Source organism: Trichomonas vaginalis, chromosome VI (genome assembly GCF_026262505.1).
Source record: "Trichomonas vaginalis G3 chromosome VI, whole genome shotgun sequence".
NCBI lineage: Eukaryota > Parabasalia > Trichomonadida > Trichomonadidae > Trichomonas > Trichomonas vaginalis.
The window spans coordinates 17,218,602-17,235,780 of NC_067208.1; the positions used below are offsets into that span (position 1 = coordinate 17,218,602).

At 33.0% G+C, this 17,179-nt stretch overlaps 10 protein-coding genes and 4 pseudogenes across 14 annotated transcripts, besides 2 other annotated features; 5 read left to right on the forward strand and 9 right to left on the reverse strand.

The window, feature by feature from the left end:
- Positions 1 to 8,707: part of a mobile genetic element that runs on past the window's edge.
- Positions 15 to 470, forward strand: TVAGG3_0881420 (annotated as a pseudogene). The gene has a single exon. A coding segment is annotated over exon 1 (456 nt).
- TVAGG3_0881430 (uncharacterized protein) lies at positions 1,683 to 2,172 on the reverse strand (the record flags this gene model as incomplete). Its single annotated transcript, XM_051250457.1, has 1 exon — positions 1,683 to 2,172. A coding segment is annotated over one exon (490 nt), but the record flags the coding sequence as incomplete, so codon positions are not given.
- Positions 2,200 to 2,601, reverse strand: TVAGG3_0881440 (uncharacterized protein; the record flags this gene model as incomplete). The annotated part of the gene is made up of 1 exon (XM_051250458.1): positions 2,200 to 2,601. The coding sequence occupies one exon, from the start codon at positions 2,599 to 2,601 to the stop codon at positions 2,200 to 2,202; it is 402 nt and encodes a 133-aa protein (XP_051085933.1).
- TVAGG3_0881450 (protein of unknown function, DUF4106 family) lies at positions 4,169 to 4,879 on the reverse strand (the record flags this gene model as incomplete). The annotated part of the gene is made up of 1 exon (XM_051250459.1): positions 4,169 to 4,879. The coding sequence occupies one exon, from the start codon at positions 4,877 to 4,879 to the stop codon at positions 4,169 to 4,171; it is 711 nt and encodes a 236-aa protein (XP_051085934.1).
- Positions 4,889 to 5,728, reverse strand: TVAGG3_0881460 (annotated as a pseudogene). The gene has a single exon. A coding segment is annotated over exon 1 (840 nt).
- On the reverse strand, positions 5,919 to 6,688 carry TVAGG3_0881470 (annotated as a pseudogene). The gene has a single exon. A coding segment is annotated over exon 1 (770 nt).
- Positions 7,950 to 8,305, reverse strand: TVAGG3_0881480 (protein of unknown function, DUF4106 family; the record flags this gene model as incomplete). The annotated part of the gene is made up of 1 exon (XM_051250460.1): positions 7,950 to 8,305. A coding segment is annotated over one exon (356 nt), but the record flags the coding sequence as incomplete, so codon positions are not given.
- A 407-nt stretch (positions 8,708 to 9,114) lies between the features above and the next one.
- TVAGG3_0881500 (integrase core domain containing protein family) lies at positions 9,115 to 10,080 on the forward strand (the record flags this gene model as incomplete). The annotated part of the gene is made up of 1 exon (XM_051250461.1): positions 9,115 to 10,080. The coding sequence occupies one exon, from the start codon at positions 9,115 to 9,117 to the stop codon at positions 10,078 to 10,080; it is 966 nt and encodes a 321-aa protein (XP_051085936.1).
- Positions 9,115 to 17,179: part of a mobile genetic element that runs on past the window's edge.
- On the forward strand, positions 10,102 to 10,374 carry TVAGG3_0881520 (uncharacterized protein; the record flags this gene model as incomplete). Its single annotated transcript, XM_051250462.1, has 1 exon — positions 10,102 to 10,374. The coding sequence occupies one exon, from the start codon at positions 10,102 to 10,104 to the stop codon at positions 10,372 to 10,374; it is 273 nt and encodes a 90-aa protein (XP_051085937.1).
- On the forward strand, positions 11,847 to 12,699 carry TVAGG3_0881530 (uncharacterized protein; the record flags this gene model as incomplete). Its single annotated transcript, XM_051250463.1, has 1 exon — positions 11,847 to 12,699. A coding segment is annotated over one exon (853 nt), but the record flags the coding sequence as incomplete, so codon positions are not given.
- On the forward strand, positions 13,122 to 13,439 carry TVAGG3_0881540 (uncharacterized protein; the record flags this gene model as incomplete). Its single annotated transcript, XM_051250464.1, has 1 exon — positions 13,122 to 13,439. One exon carries the CDS (start codon positions 13,122 to 13,124, stop codon positions 13,437 to 13,439), a length of 318 nt encoding a protein of 105 aa, XP_051085939.1.
- On the reverse strand, positions 13,805 to 14,266 carry TVAGG3_0881550 (KilA, N-terminal/APSES-type HTH, DNA-binding family; the record flags this gene model as incomplete). The annotated part of the gene is made up of 1 exon (XM_051250465.1): positions 13,805 to 14,266. A coding segment is annotated over one exon (462 nt), but the record flags the coding sequence as incomplete, so codon positions are not given.
- Positions 15,064 to 15,456, reverse strand: TVAGG3_0881560 (phage tail repeat-like family; the record flags this gene model as incomplete). Its single annotated transcript, XM_051250466.1, has 1 exon — positions 15,064 to 15,456. One exon carries the CDS (start codon positions 15,454 to 15,456, stop codon positions 15,064 to 15,066), a length of 393 nt encoding a protein of 130 aa, XP_051085941.1.
- Positions 16,003 to 16,948, reverse strand: TVAGG3_0881570 (annotated as a pseudogene). Its single transcript has one exon. A coding segment is annotated over exon 1 (946 nt).

Consider the following 17,179-nt stretch of genomic DNA (forward strand, 5'->3'; position numbering starts at 1 on the left):
TTATCTTTTAGAAAATGTCTAGCGATTTCGCTATCTATATTCGAGACAAACTTTTCGACAGCAAAAACATCTGTCGACCATAAAATCTTACATAGTGTAAACAAGAAAGGTGAATTTGTTCTAAAGTTCTGTTTCTGGGAATATGACAAGAACCATAAAACATTAAGCAGAGCAGTCTTAAAATTTGTCAATGACAGACTTGTTGACAGAGATGACACCGATTGGAAAGATGAAGTCCAACAAAAGTTCTTAGAATGCAAAGAAGACACATGCGCTGTTCTTGAAGATGAAATAGAAAACAGAATAGATGAGCTATTAAAGGACAAAGAACTTTTACATAAATATGGTTCGGAGAAATTTGACATAACTCCACCAGAAAAGAAGAAGAAAGAAAAGAAAGAAAAGAAAGTAGAAAAGAAGAGAAGAAAGAACCTGAACCAGTTCCAGAGAAAAAGAAATTTGACATGTAAAAAATAAATTTTATTTTTAGAACATTTCTGGGTCAATGTCAATGTTCTCTTCCTCTTTAGGAGCAAACACTGGCTTAGACTCTAAATCTTTTTACCCAATTTACCTTGAACTTCAACTATCTTAGACTCATAATATTCATAGTCGTCTGCTTTTCTTTGGTTCATAAGGTATAACAAGTTTGTATGCTTTGCCTTCTTAAGGTTTGAAAACCTTGTCAAAACTTTCTTTGACTGCTAACAAACCTTCTATCTCTAAGTCTTCAAATTTCGCACCATTTTTAGTCACAATAGCAAACTTAACTGGTTCGATGTTCCAAACTTTGCTGAATGAAACTTTTCAAAATGGTAGAAGTAAACATTCAAATATGTGAATGGGTCTAGTTCTTCTTTAAGTCCTGACATGTACTTGTTTACTGAGATGAATTTTGTCATCTTTTCTATCGGATAAAAAAATATTTTTTTTAAAATTTACTCAGAAAAATTTTTCTTTGTATATACACCATTCTGTACGTCTAAAAGACTTTTGACATTTGCCAAGAATGTTCGTTTAGAATCTGTCATATAACCATATTCCTTGAAATATTGTTTATACGAATCGTACAATGACCTTTCATCTAAACACTCAAAGTCAGTTTCATCTATGAAAGTTCATATACACTCTTGTTTGCTTCTAACAATGTTTGTCTCTCTTCGGTATGTGGAATTTGTCTTGGATGAACTTAGAAATATCTAATGTCATGAAATATGAGAACAAGTGGTTGTAAAAGTCAGATGTCAAAGTTTCTGCTAAGTCGTCAAAATATTCTGTATCTTGCATATGAGAATCTGACGTTCTGACAACTACATATCTTCTGTCAGAACTTTCTAACTTCATCGGAACAGCATTGTTTGAAACCATAATGAAGTTTGCAACATTTTCACAAACTCTTTGGTCTTTATACTTTCTTTCAACAACTCCAACTTTGTCTGTTATAAGACTCTTCAAAGCATCTGAGTTCAAAACTTTTGTTGTATCTATACTTTGAAGTTCATTGCAAACTATAAGTTTCATATTCTCAATAGAAGAGTTAAATTTACCGCAGATGTTTTCTAAGTTTGTCATATTCGGATTCGAATAACCTTCTAACAGTTTGCACAAGATATCTGTAAAGAAAGTATTCTTACCAGTTCCTTGTTTTCCAATTATAATGAGAGCAGTTTCATTTTTAGCACTTGGATGTTGTAAGATGTTTGCAAACCAACATAAGATATACTCATAGACTCTTTCGTTTCCATTGCATATAATTTCTTTGACATGGTCTAACCAAGCTTCTATAATATTTTCTTTCCATTCTACTTGTTCGTATTTATATCCAGTGAAGATAGAATAGAAGTTTGGAGAAGGTGTATAGAACTTTATACCTCGAACTGAAAAATCTTCTAACTTTGACAATAAGATATCCCAAGCATCTAACATCTTCATGCCAACTTGTACAACTTTTATTTTCTTAAGTTTCTGTCTACATTCTTGTTCAGACACTATTGTTGCTCTTGGTTTGTTAAAGACAACATCCCATTCTTTCATGACATAACATTCTGGGGCAGAGTCGACATAAATGACTAAACGTTTCAAATTCTCGACTGCTTTGTTATAGTCTCGAAATGGACACATATTTCTGAATGCTTGGAAGTCATAAAAATCTGAAACATCTATTCTGTACATTTTTATAAAAATAAAAAAATATTTTTTTTATTCTTGACTTTGTTGTTGCATTTGTTCCATTTGTTGCATTTGTTGTTCTTGAGCTATTTGTTGTTGAAGTTGTTCTTGTAATACAATACTTTCACCAGTTGCATCTTCCAATTCGAAACTTTCTGCCGTCATTGACAAATACATAGGACATAAAAGTTTTACAGGAACAAAGTTTGCGTCAACTAATGTCAACGTTATACTTGCCAAAGTGTTTGAGTTCACTAAGGTTGAAAATTCTGCATTCGAATGAACAATAGGCAAACCAGCAGAGAAAGTATTGTTTATACGCATAAGTATCTTTTGGTCATAATAGTTTCTGTCGACATTCGAATAACACTTTGAACCTAAGTTTGAAACAATATATAAGATTGGTGTGCTTAATGTCAATGGAATAGACATTCCTTGTATGACACCTTTTCCTGTTATAGGAAACTGTTGGTAGTAAAAACCAGAAATAAGTTTTGTATTATAGCTCATATCGTTTATAGTAAACTCAGTCGGACATCCAAACATAATGAAACCTGCTCTAGTTGCAGCACATGTTACACCCGTACTTAAAGTATTAAATAAGTCAACAAAACCTGTTGGTGTATATCTGAGTAAGTATCTTCAAAGGAGTATTTTTTACCATTCACAACAATAAAGTCTTCTGGTGTCAAAAGAGCAAAACAGGCTTTAGTCGTCATTGTGTTTAAGGTTAGTTTACAATATCGTCCTTGAGGACTTTGTAAGTTTGTTGTTATAGAATTATATGACTCAGGGTTTTTAGTCGTAATAGTATAAACCATTATATCTTCTGCCATTTATATATATTTAAAAGTTTTTCTGAAAGTGGAGAAGAACTTCATCTAAACTTTCACATGGCGTTTCTTTGAAGTTCTCTGTCTAAGAAGTTCAAATATTTTGTAAAGACATAGAACTTTCCTTTGTCTACACGAACAAACAAAACAGGGTCTTTCATATCGTTCAAAAGTGTGTAAAGTCCTTTACATGAAATAAAGTCTATATTATTTTTCTTCAAACATCTTTCAAGAAGTTTTGACATTTTTACTTAGCAAATAAATTTTTAATGAAATGTTGTGGTCGTCAAATATTTTTATGACGTCTGGGAAACTATACTTTAAGTTCAACGTTTCACCTCCTTTCATAACGTATATCTTGTCAATGACATTATATGAAACACCACAGCAACTAATGTCGGGTTCTATTTCTTTGATGTTTATATCGTCTGCCTCTGTCAAAAGTTTCAATAGTTCTTTCAAAACTTCATGAGGTGCAATGACATATGAGTTCACTTTTACAGGGTTGTGTTCGACCAAGTTTAACATTATACCTAAAGCTTGACAAATCTTCTCCTGAGTTTGAAGTTTTGTCTTTAAGTTGTTGGTAGTCGTTTCGAATATCTGCAACAGAACTTAAGTCTCTGCTAACTTCAGGATATGTTGGTTGTTCTTTTACAGGAACAATTGTTATACCATCTTTGTCTTCGTATGGTTTCCCCACTTCAACATCTCTGTCTTTGACATTGACAATAACACTTTGACTGTTTGTTTGAGTTGGTGAATTTAACTTCACATCTGCCACCGCCATTAAACCTTTTGAAACACTTATGCTTCTATTTTTCGGAAATGACATTTTACTTAGAATAAAAAGATGGACGTATTCGAGTATCTCTTCGAATTGAAGCAGAACAAAGTTTACACACACAAACAATACAAATACATTGACAGAATAGTTCTTTATACAAACAATGGTAAATGTTATAGAATAGCAATATTTGCTGAACCAAAATATTTCCATAAAGCAAAGAAAGTTGGTATAACTGAAATGGTGAAAGTTCTTGACGTTGACAAAAATATAACAACAAAACTTACAGATATTTCTAAAGGTAAGTTTATAATACAATATTATGTCAAAACTGGCGTACTGTCAATATTTGACGGAGAGAAGTCAGTTCAAGAACAACTTACTGACCTGCTGCCAAAATCTGCTCGATGGAAGCTGTCGTTATGCCAATCTGAGGAGCCCCAGCAGGTTTCATCGAACGAATCTTCAAAAGAGCATCTTCCGTGAAAAGTGCTATTGGTTTTGTAAACTTCTTTGCTTTCAATTCATCTGGACCGTCTCTGTCACCAGTATATTGTATTTGTACAGTACCAACAGTTGAAATACCACCCATAAAGTCTTCTGAGTCAGCAAATGGAATGCCAAGCCAAAAGTTTGAACGGTCTCCATTTGTATATTGAGTTTTTTGACCTCCTGTATGAGTCCATACTTTCACATATGGCATAATAGAACTTTGCATTTCAGGGTTAATGGTTGTTGTGAAGTTGTTGTTAAAGTTCATAGCATCTAATGTCAAGTTGTATGACCTCATATCCTCAACTGTAGAATATTCTTCTCTTGGATAATATTTGCCATCTATGTTTATATGATATTTAATACCGGGGTTGTAGAAACAAGAATAGTCATTTATAGTTCGTCTGAACAGTACAAACATAGTATCTGCATGTTTCATTGCAGTTGTTAAAGCAATATCTGTTCTTGCACCTGGGTCAGCACTTTGGTTTCCAACTTCACCTGCAAAGTCTTTGACAGATATTTGGTGTATAGGGAACATAAGTGGAACTGCAATATATTTGGCAGCTAAAGCATTTGAAATATCTGGGTCCAACATATAGACTGCAAGTCTGCTTTCTATTCTCTTGCATTCAAATTTTTCGCATGTGAACTTAACTGGGTCCCAAGCAGTTCCAGCAGCATTGAAATAATAGTTTACTTCATTGTTGAAGTTTGAGAAACCAAAGTCTAAGTCAACTTTGTCTTTGCAAAAGTCACAGAACTTGGCTCCACCAGTTCCAGCTACAGTAATGCTGAATGGGTCTTGTGTTGGTGCAATGACTAAGTTATTTTTGCTTGGAGTAAGTTCGATAGAAATTTTCCTGCCCAGTTTGGCAAGTATCTAAAAACCTGAAGATGAGGAAAGATGACAAAGGAACTCTAAGTTTCAGTTTTACTTTAGTGGCAGCAGTTCCATCTGAACCAGAAAGGTTAACATAAACTCCTGGAACGTTAGGGTCAAGTCTTCTTATTTTCTCAATATTTGCATACTGGTCTGTTTGTTCTCTAGCTTGTGGTTGTACTGAGTTTCTCAAAGCGAACCATTCATAGTTTGCCCATGTTACTGTTTGAACTAAGTCAGAGTTAGAATATATCTTATATCCCATGAAAACTTCTGGAGCATATTGGTATCCGACATAGAAAATTCCATTGCAACCTTTCTTGTCAGACAACTTGGCAGAAGGTTTTTTTCAATGTCTTGTTCCACGTATAAGAATGAGTTGTCAATAGAAATAATATGAAACCTGTCGCAAGCAATATCTACTGTTGTTGAAGAACCTTCTCCAAACTCACCTACGTTTCCATAAGAAACAGCAGTTGTATATTCGTAAGTTCCAGGAACTATTTCTGACCTTCTAATGGCATTGTCGCATTCGTTATACCATTCGGAAACATTTCCGTTCATGGCATCCAAAACTGTTGGCGTTATATTCTGAGCGGCGTACATTTCATATGGGTAAAAATATAGAATAGTTGGATTTATTTGTCATAATTGTTTCGGACCAAGCTTTACTTTCTTCCTGACTGAGTTTTTAACTCTTCTTTTTCCTTCATTGCCACTACTTTCACTAGATGAAGTTACTTCTTCACTATTTTCACTTTGTTCTACTCTTCTTCTTTGGTGTCGCTTTTGGTAACTTGCCCTCTGCTTCAAGTTGTTGCATCTTTGCCTCATGTTCACCTAGTATGTTGTAAATTTCCCATGTCCTTTTGCCTTTGGGCTCTGGTCGCCCATCTCAGGTAACCTATATCCTAGAAAGATTTTGTCATAGTTTGTATTTGAGTCTTCGCGTATTGTTTGCATGACTCTTTCCTGAGTTTCCGGTTCAAGCTCTTCAAACAGAGCTTGTCCATATGGAATAAGCTCGTTTCCAAATATATGTTTTTGTAGCCATTCTGGTTTTCTTTCCATGTTACCAACAATATCTTTTGTGAATGGGAAAGCTTTTACCCAATGTTTCAGTCTTGCGTCATTTATTTCTGTAGTTTCCAAAGGAGGGACTTGTTCGTTTCCTTCAGGCTCTTCTAGCTGTTGTTGCTGAACTATTTCTTCCATGTCTGGTTCTATCTGAACTTCTTCCTGTGGAGTTTCTTGTACCTCATCTGCTGGCATTTCATATATTCCGAGACCGTTTTTAAAAAGTTCCCTATCTAAGTCATCCGGACTCATAAACCTTTCTTCTTTCGTTCCGTCTCTATTTTTTACGCGTTTCATGAAGAGAGTTGAATTATCATTTAGCTCTGACACCAAATATCTCGGAGTAAATTCAGTCATGTCATTTGGATGATATGCTATTAAATCATATCCCTTAGCGAGCTTGTATTTTCCAGGTTTGAAATTATATCCCATTTGGTGCTGAACCATAAAGCTAAATAGGTTCGGGTCAGTATTTCCTTCCTTGAACTTTCTAATAGCTTCTTTATATCTGTCACTAAAGTCAAGAGTATCTGGGTAACCATAGTCTTCCTTAAGCATTTTTAAGAATTCTTGGTTTCCTTGTTCTCTACTTCTTTTATGTCCTTGCTCTGTTTGTGGTTGTTGTGGTGCAGTGTTTTGAACTGTTGGTTGTGGTGCAGTGTTTTGAACTGTTGGTTGTTGTGCAGGGTTTTGAACTGTTGGTTGTTGTGCTGGTTGTGGTTGTTGTTGTGCTGGATTTTGAACTGTTGGTTGTTGTTTTGGTGCATGCCTGTGTCTGTGTCCATGTGACGATGTAAATGTTTTAGGTAGTCCTGGTGCAGGTGCTTCTCTTGGAGGGTTTGGTGGTATATAAGTTCCACCAGCTAGTATATAAGTTCCACCAGCTGGTATATAAGTTCCACCAGCTGGCACATATGTTCCATCTGCAGCATAATGTCCTACCTGACTTTTCGTTTTTAAGAAAGCATTTACTAGGTCTGTTTTGGTCTGTTGTAACTCTTTTTCTTGACTTTCCACAACAGTTGCTCTAACGGCGTCATAGGCACTTTGAACTGCCTGTCTCGTTGCTGCATCTGTTATTTTCGTCATATTTTGTGCTACTTCTCTTAACTCGTTGTCGAAACCTTCAGACTTCAGTTTCTTTCCAGATGAGAAGTCGTTCACTAGTTTCACCTTACTATGAAGAGCTTCGAAGGCGTTCTTAAAGTCAGCATTCATTAAAGCTTCATTTGAACTGTCTTCATCCGCTTGTATTTTTGTCCTTATTGACCCTATAAGTTGGGCTGCTTTAGCGTTGGCTTGGGCATCTAACCAGTCATTATTAGCTTTTATATATTCTGAGCTTTTCATTGCCTTTTGCATGGCTGCGTCGTTATTTTTACTTTCTTGTGCTAAGTTTTCATACTGTACGGTTTGGTTTTGCAACTGTAAAAGTTTTTCTGCCTTTACATTTGCTTCAACTTCTTTTTTATACTCATCGCTATCCATATATGTCTTCAGGGCTTTTTGTTTTATTTCTTCATCTTTCAGTACTTTATATTGAGTAGTATGGTTTTTCAAATTTATAACATCTTGTTCCATTTTTGCTACTTCTGCTGCTTTTTCTGACACTTTTTTCGCATATTCCTCTGTACTTAGTTCTTTCAGTTGTTCTTCTTTCTTCTTTTTCTCTACGTTTAACTCATTGAGTTTCTTTGTGTGTCTGTCATATTCTAGTTTCTTTTCGTTTTCACTTATTTGTTTCTGTATGTCTATGTTTGACTTTTTGACATCTGTTATTTGATTTTTGAGTGAACTCAAATTCATTTGACTTTGAGGGTTATAAGCTGTTCCGTCTGCAGCTCCACCATAGCCTGCCATTTTCGCTAAAAGTGCCGCTCTTAAACCTCCACTCTGTGCACCAATAACTCGGTTTAAAAGCATAGGGTTGCTTGACATTTGTTGCAACATAGTGGGGTCATTCATCATTTGTTGTTGCAACTGTTGTTGTGGTGTCAGTTTTACTATTGGATGTTTCAATGCTCTCTTCCTCTTACGTATATTCTTACGTAGCTTACGTGGCATTTTAAGTGAAGTAAAAAACGGTTTTTGACAGATGTTTATATGACACTATTTGTTCAGCACAAAAAACTACTCGGTCAACGTGTTGCTAGTTTTGTAAAATAACCGTCCTATCTTGTTTTAAAATGGAGAAAAGGCTTCTCAAAGTATACTTCCTTGGAACGCCCGTAACTTTTCCTGTAGCGACGATAGACCCTTACTTGTCCGGACAAAGTTATACTATTTTGAGTGCTCTACAAAAAAGTCAACGGCTGGCTCGTCCTCAAAAACTTTTTATGGGCTAGAGGGCACGAAGTGCCTGGAAGGCCATCCCAAGAAAAAAAAAACTTCATTATACTAAACATCTTCAGGGCTAGAGGGCACGAAGTGCCTGGAGGCCCCACTACCTTTTTTTTTTTTTTTTTTATCATTATTATAAAAATGAAATTTTGAAATATCATGATAAAATAATTTCTAAAATTAAAGACAAAATTAAAAATAATGAATATGCAAAGGGAAAAACTAAATCACAACTTAAACAATTGAAAGTTTTCAAAAATAAAGTATTAACAGAAGAAGATATTGATGAATTATATAATTTATATAATCCTGAGCCGCAAAAAACAAAAGTGCAAAACGCTCAGGTCATTCAGACCATAAATGATGCACAAGCTTTAATTTATGATTCATTAGTTAAACCATATTCAGCCCGACTTTTAAATGAAGATCAACTTTTGGAATTCATCCTTCAACATAAACTCGAAGCGGGAAAGTATATCAAACCTTTATATACAGTATATTTAAAACAAATGAATAGAATACATCCAGAATTAATGAAAGGAGGAATGAATTCCAAAATCAAAGCAGATAAAATTAAATCACTAGCAACACCAAAACCTCCAACAGTAGTACCTCCTCCTCCTTCAGTTAATCCTTCATCATTCACTTTATTATATCCATTTCAAACATTAAAGAAGCAAAAAGATTTTAAAAAGGATTTCAAGATATTAAATAAACCAATTGACCCGAAAATTCAACCGTTAAAGGAAAAATTTGGTCGCCCCTCATTTGCACCATATCCATATTCATACGAAATCGATCATTTAGAATATTCAAAAGGAAACGTTACTTATTTATTTGCCATTAACATTAACACCAGATATTTATATTGCATTCCAGTGAAAGGGAAAACAGAACAGGAAACAAGAAGAGCTATACAATACTTACTAGATCATGAAAGAGTAGATAATATAAGGGGTGATGGTGATAAAGGATTTCAGGCAGCTATGGCTCATTATTTTCCACAAATTAATTTTTACTTTTCATCCTCTCCATATACGTTTCATAATAAAATAGTTGATGCGGTAATGAGAACTCTTAGAGATGCGTTAGGAGTTAACGGCCAGATATACTGGGATGGAAATCATGACTCCATCATACAACAGTTAGTATATTATTACAATAATACATGGCATAGAACTATAAACGTGAAACCAGTGGAAATGAAAAATGATATTTCAAAAGAATGGGAATATATTAGAAAACAAATGGAAAGGTTAAATGATGTTAAACGTGGACAAATTAATTCGGGGCTCATGAATTTTAAACAAGGGGATAAAGTTTTGATTCATCTCGATTATGGAAAAACTGATAAATCAATGACAAAAAGAAGACGAAGATTTGACACAATAGCTGAATTTGTTAGATATATTAACGGTAATGTATTAGTTGAGGTTAACAATAAATTAATAGAAATTCCGATTTATTTTATTACTCCATTATATTTAAATAATATTTAATTTTTTTTTATTTCGTAAGAAATGAGTGACAACGAAGCAGCCAAGAGTCCAGACGATGAATATAAAAAGAAACTAAACAGAATTAAATCAAAAATATGCTATTACAAAAAGAAGCCGCAATGTGGTGGGGTTGAAAACGATCAAGAGAGGAAAGAAATAATCGAAAAATTAAAAACTTACCGTTCAATCCTTAAACTGAGTGAAGCAAAAATAAAAGAATTTAATAGAATAAATAAATTGATTGGAAGAGATGAATTTAATAAAGATGAATTTTTAAACTCAATCCAAATTTAATTTTTATTCCTCATCTTCTCTGTTTTTCATGGTTTGTTGTTTTTAATTTTTCGATTATTTCTTTCTTCCCTTGTTATGATTCGTGGTAAATTTTGAGCTTGTGGGGTATTCATTCATATAAAAATAAAATTTGATGTTATCGTTATTTTATCATTAATGGTTTCAGGTTATTCAATAATGAATTATTTTTGAAGAACTGAAGGTGCTACCATGTCAATTAATTTCTTTTAAAAATAGTGACAACATGACATTTTGACAACAACACGAGAGGAAGGCAATAATGAATTATTTTTGAAGAACTGAAGGTGCTACCATGTTGTCATGTTGACGACATGACATTGTGTCAACAACACGAGAGGAAGGCAATAATGAATTATTTTTGAAGAACTGAAGGTGCTACCATGTTACCGGGTGCTACCATGTCAATTAATTTCTTTTAAAAATAGTGACAACATGACATTTTGACAACAACACGAGAGGAAGGCAATAATGAATTATTTTTGAAGAACTGAAGGTGCTACCATGTTGTCATGTTGACGACATGACATTGTGTCAACAACACGAGAGGAAGGCAATAATGAATTATTTTTGAAGAACTGAAGGTGCTACCATGTTACCGGGTGCTACCATGTCAATTAATTTCTTTTAAAAATAGTGACAACATGACATTTTGACAACAACATAGGAAATTTGATGTAGCCCAAAAATAAAGTTAGTTTTAAAATTATTTTTATTTTTTTATTCCTATATAAATGACGGCAACAAACAACAACAGCAACTATATCGTTTCTGATGAAAAAGTTATTGATTCATTAGTTGAGGAATTAGTTGTGGCAGAAACTAAAACCCTCAACGAAAGAATTGGTGAAAACATGATTGATTTACACAACTACCTCAAACATGATGGAGGAAGAGGAAGGAAAACTGGTATGGCTTTATTAGTAAATAAAATTCCAAATTTAACGATTATAGATGTCGATATCAATAAATCGTACAATGATGAACTTAAAGAAACGGTTAGAAAAGACATTTTATCAAAACTTTCGGATAAAGATGTTATAGTTAAAACCGCTTCTGGAGGTCTTCACATTTATTGCAACACTAATTTCTTCTATGCAGTTTCGAACAGAATGATTAAATGCTATTCCTGCAATGATTATGATATTGATATCATGACTTCTATGGATGATTCAAAGCGTTCATTAGTAGTTATGGCTGATTCAAGAGTTCGCAAGAATGCAACAGAATCAATCAATACATACTCATTCATTCGTGGAAGTTATGATTCAACATTAACCAGAACAGTGAATGATATATTAAATGATTTGAATATTAAGGTAAAAGTTGAACAGAAGAACGAAGAAATAAAGACTATCATGAATGAAAACAAAGATGTAAACATTGACGATAAACTTGCCCAGAGCATAGTTGATGGCATCTGTGATTTTGAAGTACATAATGACGGTGGAAACATGAATTTAGAAAAAGAAATAACATTATTCACACTGTTTCAAGCAATTAATTCGTTACCTAATCATTTAATTAATGAAGCATACGATAACGTTTATAACTTCTGCAGTTTAACAGAAAATGCAAAAAGTAATTTTGAAAAAGCACGTAGTAGATATGCATATTTAATGACTTCTCCATTTGTTTTGGTGAAGATTCTAAAACTATATCAAAAGGAATATTATGATGAATATGTTTTACCTCTATTACGTAAGCCAAAAATAACATTTGATATCAAACTTGACGACTCGTTTTTGATAACAGATATTAGACGCAAGGCTGAAAATCATCAGTATAAAAACAGTTCTGAAGTAATTGAGGATTTATCACGTGTAATCCGTTTTGTAGATTGTGGAAATAAATATTTCATTCAAAAGGACTATAATATCCACGACAAAATGAATCAAATATCATTCGTTCTTCAATCAAACATGAAAGAGTCACTCAAAATGATTAAATTATTTAAAGAAGAAGGTAAAACAATAACAGCATGGGATGTACTACTAAATCAATTGTCTTCATTAACCGTTAAGGGTGTTTGCTTTAAATCTGATTCCCCCGATGTTTTCTCAACGTTTCAAGGTTATAAATACAACGTTCTCGAAAAGCCTGATTACTCAAAAATTGAGATGTTTATGAATTTCATTAAAGAAGCCATTTGTGATAATAATGAAGAAGTGTATAAATACCTACTCGGGTGGATTGCATCAATGATTCAACATCCTGGAATCAAGAATGAAACAGCAATTATTTTGAAAGGACTTCAGGGAACAGGTAAAAACAGATTTACAGACATTATTTCTGAACTTCTCGCTGGTTATTCATGTAAAAACATTACTGAAATCGGTGAGCTAACGGGTAATTTCAACTCAGTAGTTGAAAATAAAATGTTTCTTGTACTTAATGAACTCAAGAATGTAGGTGAAGATAGACTCGCAAACTTCAACGCTTTGAAATCAATTATAACGGATAATGAGATTAGAATTAATGAAAAGAATCAACCCAGAAGAACCGCTCAAAACGTTGCGAACTTCATTTTGGTAACTAATAACGTCTACCCTGTCAAAATTGAAGTTGGAGACAGAAGATATGTAGTTTTAAGGGTTAATGGTAAATTTAAGGGTCAATTTGATTACTTCAAGAATTTAATGGATTCATGCACAAAGGAATTTTATGATAATTTACTGACGTATTTTATCAATTACGACCTTTCATCATTTAATGTACGAATCATACCGATGACTGAAGCCAAACAAGATTTAATTGAATTATCATCAAATCCTTTAGATGTATGGATAAATACACATTATGATGAATTGTGTGCAGGTATGATGTGTGAAAATGCTTTATTCTGCAAACCATCAGACATGAAAGACAAGAATTTTCAAATGAGTATTAAGGATAAATGTGATAGGAAACATAGAAGAATAGATGGTAAACAAACATGGTGTTATGTTTTGAAAGAAGAAATGAAAGGATTATATAAACAGGTTGAACCAAACGATAATGAGGATTCATTTACTGATGATGAAATACCTGTAAATGAAGCTTTATAAAGTATGATTCGAATTTATTTTTACCTTCCTCTCGTGTTGTTGTCAAAATGGTAACATGGTAGCACCTTCAGTTCTTCAAAAATAATTCATTATTGAATAACCTGAAACCATTAATGATAAAATATATTTTTGGTTGTTTATGATAAAAATAAATGGTTCATTTACTCACAATATTTTTGTACAAAACGTCCCCAAACTTTTAACTTCTTTTCTGCAGCTTCAAATGCTATCTTAGTGAGTTCATATTCTCTAAATTCTCTCTTTAAATCTTCTTGTTCCCATTGGTCTAGTTCGTATGAAGAATCTCTATAACCATAACATATCTCATGTTCATGTTCTAATTGTTTTTCACACATTTTTCTAACTTCTTCTTCAAACAAAGGTTTTGCATTCTCTACTGTATCTTCGAGTTCTTCTTCATCTAATTTCTCATGAACTTTCTTGTCTATGGAGTCCATAATATCTTTGACATAAAATGCATACTTTACTGAGCACCATTCAGCAACAAAATGAACGAGGTCAGGATGTATGTAAATACCTTTGAATTCATTTATAACGCCCTTAGTAAGCTCATAAAATGCTTGTTTTGAGGTTGAGCCACTTTTGGCTTGACCGTATTCGTTCATCCAAAACTCAAGAATTTCCCGCATTTTAGTACTATTGAGAAATCTGTTTAAATGGTTTAACCTTCCCGCTTCTCTTGCCATCTTTGTTGCATTAATGTAACCATCCTTGTCTCTACGTAAGACTTCAATACCATTATAAGTGCCTTTTGTGAATGTTTCGCCATTAGATTTGTTCGTAAATGTTTTTGCTTCGACTGACATTTCTGATTTAATATTAATTAAAAAAATAAAAATAATTTTAAAACTAACTTTATTTTTGGGCTACATCAAATTTCCTATGTTGTTGTCAAAATGTCATGTTGTCACTATTTTTAAAAGAAATTAATTGACATGGTAGCACCCGGTAACATGGTAGCACCTTCAGTTCTTCAAAAATAATTCATTATTGCCTTCCTCTCGTGTTGTTGACACAATGTCATGTCGTCAACATGACAACATGGTAGCACCTTCAGTTCTTCAAAAATAATTCATTATTGCCTTCCTCTCGTGTTGTTGTCAAAATGGTAGCACCCGGTAACATGGTAGTAGTGAAATAAAATTTTGTTATCAGTTATTTTGTCATCATTTTATTAAGCTCATCTTTAGTTAATAATTTGAATGGATTCGCTAATGTTCCACCTTGAGTCACAACACTTGCCCCAGCTAATTGTGAAGAACCTGGGATAAGTACTCCACGAAATGATTTCATTGGTATCATTAATTTAGAAATAGTTGGCTTAATTAATTTTGTCATTTATGATAAAAATAAAATTACATAATTTAAATTTTTATTTTCTCATCCTGTTTTGGTTTCAGCAACTTTTCAAGTTGTTGTCTTGTCAGTAACTTTAATTTTAACTTCGGATCAAATATTGGGTTTCCATCTTTATCTCTTCCAATAACACCATATGGTAGAATCTTCATTTATGATAAAATAAAAATTTAAATTATGCCGTTCGCTCTTTTGGAGCTCAGGACTTTCAGTCCGTTCTAAAGTTTGTTTCACAAACATTGAGCGTTCATTGAACTCTATACCATGCGTAAACCGTCATGTAAGGTGGCATGTATTCTTTACTTTGTCCTGTTGTTTGTGTATATCCTGAAACGAAATGTGTATGGTTTCCTTCTCCCTGAGTGTCACTCCAGTAACAATTTATAGCAAACTTAACGTCGTCTTTAACATAATATCCTTTACCTTTTGTCATTCCTGACCAATCCCAATATCTATGCTTATGCCAACCTGCTTGAGATGTGCTTAAATCTATGTAGTGACTGTGTGCAGGTAAATTTTCACCTGAAATCGTTTTACTTCCACCTGTTTCCTTTGAAGAGTTTGCACAATACAAAAACTTGTCGACTATTTGTTCCCATGCACCAACACCAAACATTGCTTGAGGACCTCTTGCATCCATAGATGTATAAATAGAACCTACTGGGTTCATTAAATCAAACATATGAGATATTATAGGATTGTCTCTTTTGAACTTAAGATATAATGCAACTATTTCAGGTTCTTTTGGTTGTGTCAGAATATTTTTATAATATAATCTTAGTTTCAGGGTAGGTAAAATCTTGACTATAATATTTATTTCTGTCATCTGTATAATAATATACTATTCTCGTTTTTTCTATTGCATTATATCTTTTATATCTATAATAACTAAATATAATGTTAGCTTTTTTCTCTACATTGGTGTTCTGTCGTCATCTCCATAGTCATAATAATATGGTGCTGGAGCTGGGTAGGCAATGTCATATCTGCCATTTCATAAACTTAAATATTTCTTTGTTCGTCTCCATATAGTTTAAGTAACAGTTGTATCTAATGGAACTTTAACTTGTGTACCATTTTCTTTTTATAGCTTACATACATTTCATTGTTATTTTTCGGAATGAGTTTACACCGTGTACCATTTTTTAAGGACTGTACAAACTGCCATCTAAAATATTTATTTTCTTCATTGACAGAAAAGTTACCAACAATAGTTTCAATATTTTTTGTTGTTCCTATCAAACTTTGGTATATTTCGTTAACATATTCCTTATCTGCCTTCTTCTCTAACTCATCGCTAACATAAGTTTTGTCTGCTTTCTTATCATATAAATCTTGAGCAGTGAATTTAACATTATTTTCACTACTCATGACATAAACATTTTTACAGCTAATTTTTTTATTCGTTGTTATGTTTTCATTCGATGTTAAACCTTGTGGAAAGTTAGGAGGTTTATAATATAATGCATCCCCATCAGTTCCCTCAACCGTTCCTTCAATATTTTCTATAGAAACAGTTGAGAAGAAGTTATGTGTATGTTCTTTATCTGCTTTCTTCATTAACTCATCATTAACATAAGTTTTATCCGCTTTAAGGTCTAAACATCCTGAAACCCATCCTGTATCAGCTTTAACTTTAAAAGTCTCAATGTCCATTCATGATACCATTCAACCTTTTCTTTAATTTCATTATCTTTTTCATCCACATAAACCAAATTTGCCTTCTTATTTAACTCACTATCCACATATTCCTTATCTGCTTTCTTCATTATGTCATTTAGGAAACCTTTTATGAATTCCTCATTTAAATTAAATCTTCCAATCTTCAAAACTTTAGGAAATGCATTTAATGCGTAATATCTTTGTTCTTCTGGTGGAATTAATGTTATATCATCCGTTATTCCTTTAATTTTTGAATTCATAAATAAAATTTCTTTTATATTTGATATCACTGCACCACCTTTGCAAACGAATTCGAAAGGTCATTTTTCAATACTATCTCCAAATCTCCATATTTCAACCTTTGCGTTTGTTCTGCCATCTTTGAATTATATGCATATATGGCGTATGTAATGGTTGAAGGACCTGGGTGCTTTGCGCCTTAAGTTGCTTGGTTGCTGTTGTTTAATCATTTATTATGATTTAAAAATAAATATTTAATCCGTTATCTCATCAGCTATTTTTTCTATTTGAAATTGCCATAATATTTCATTCATAAATTCTAAATCACAATCAAATAGGTCAGTTATTCTAAATTTAATATTTGATAAATCTTTTGAATGAAGAATAAATGAATTCCCGGATAATTGAAACGGATATGATAAAGAAAATGTGTTTAAGTTGATGGATAAAATGTTTTGTAT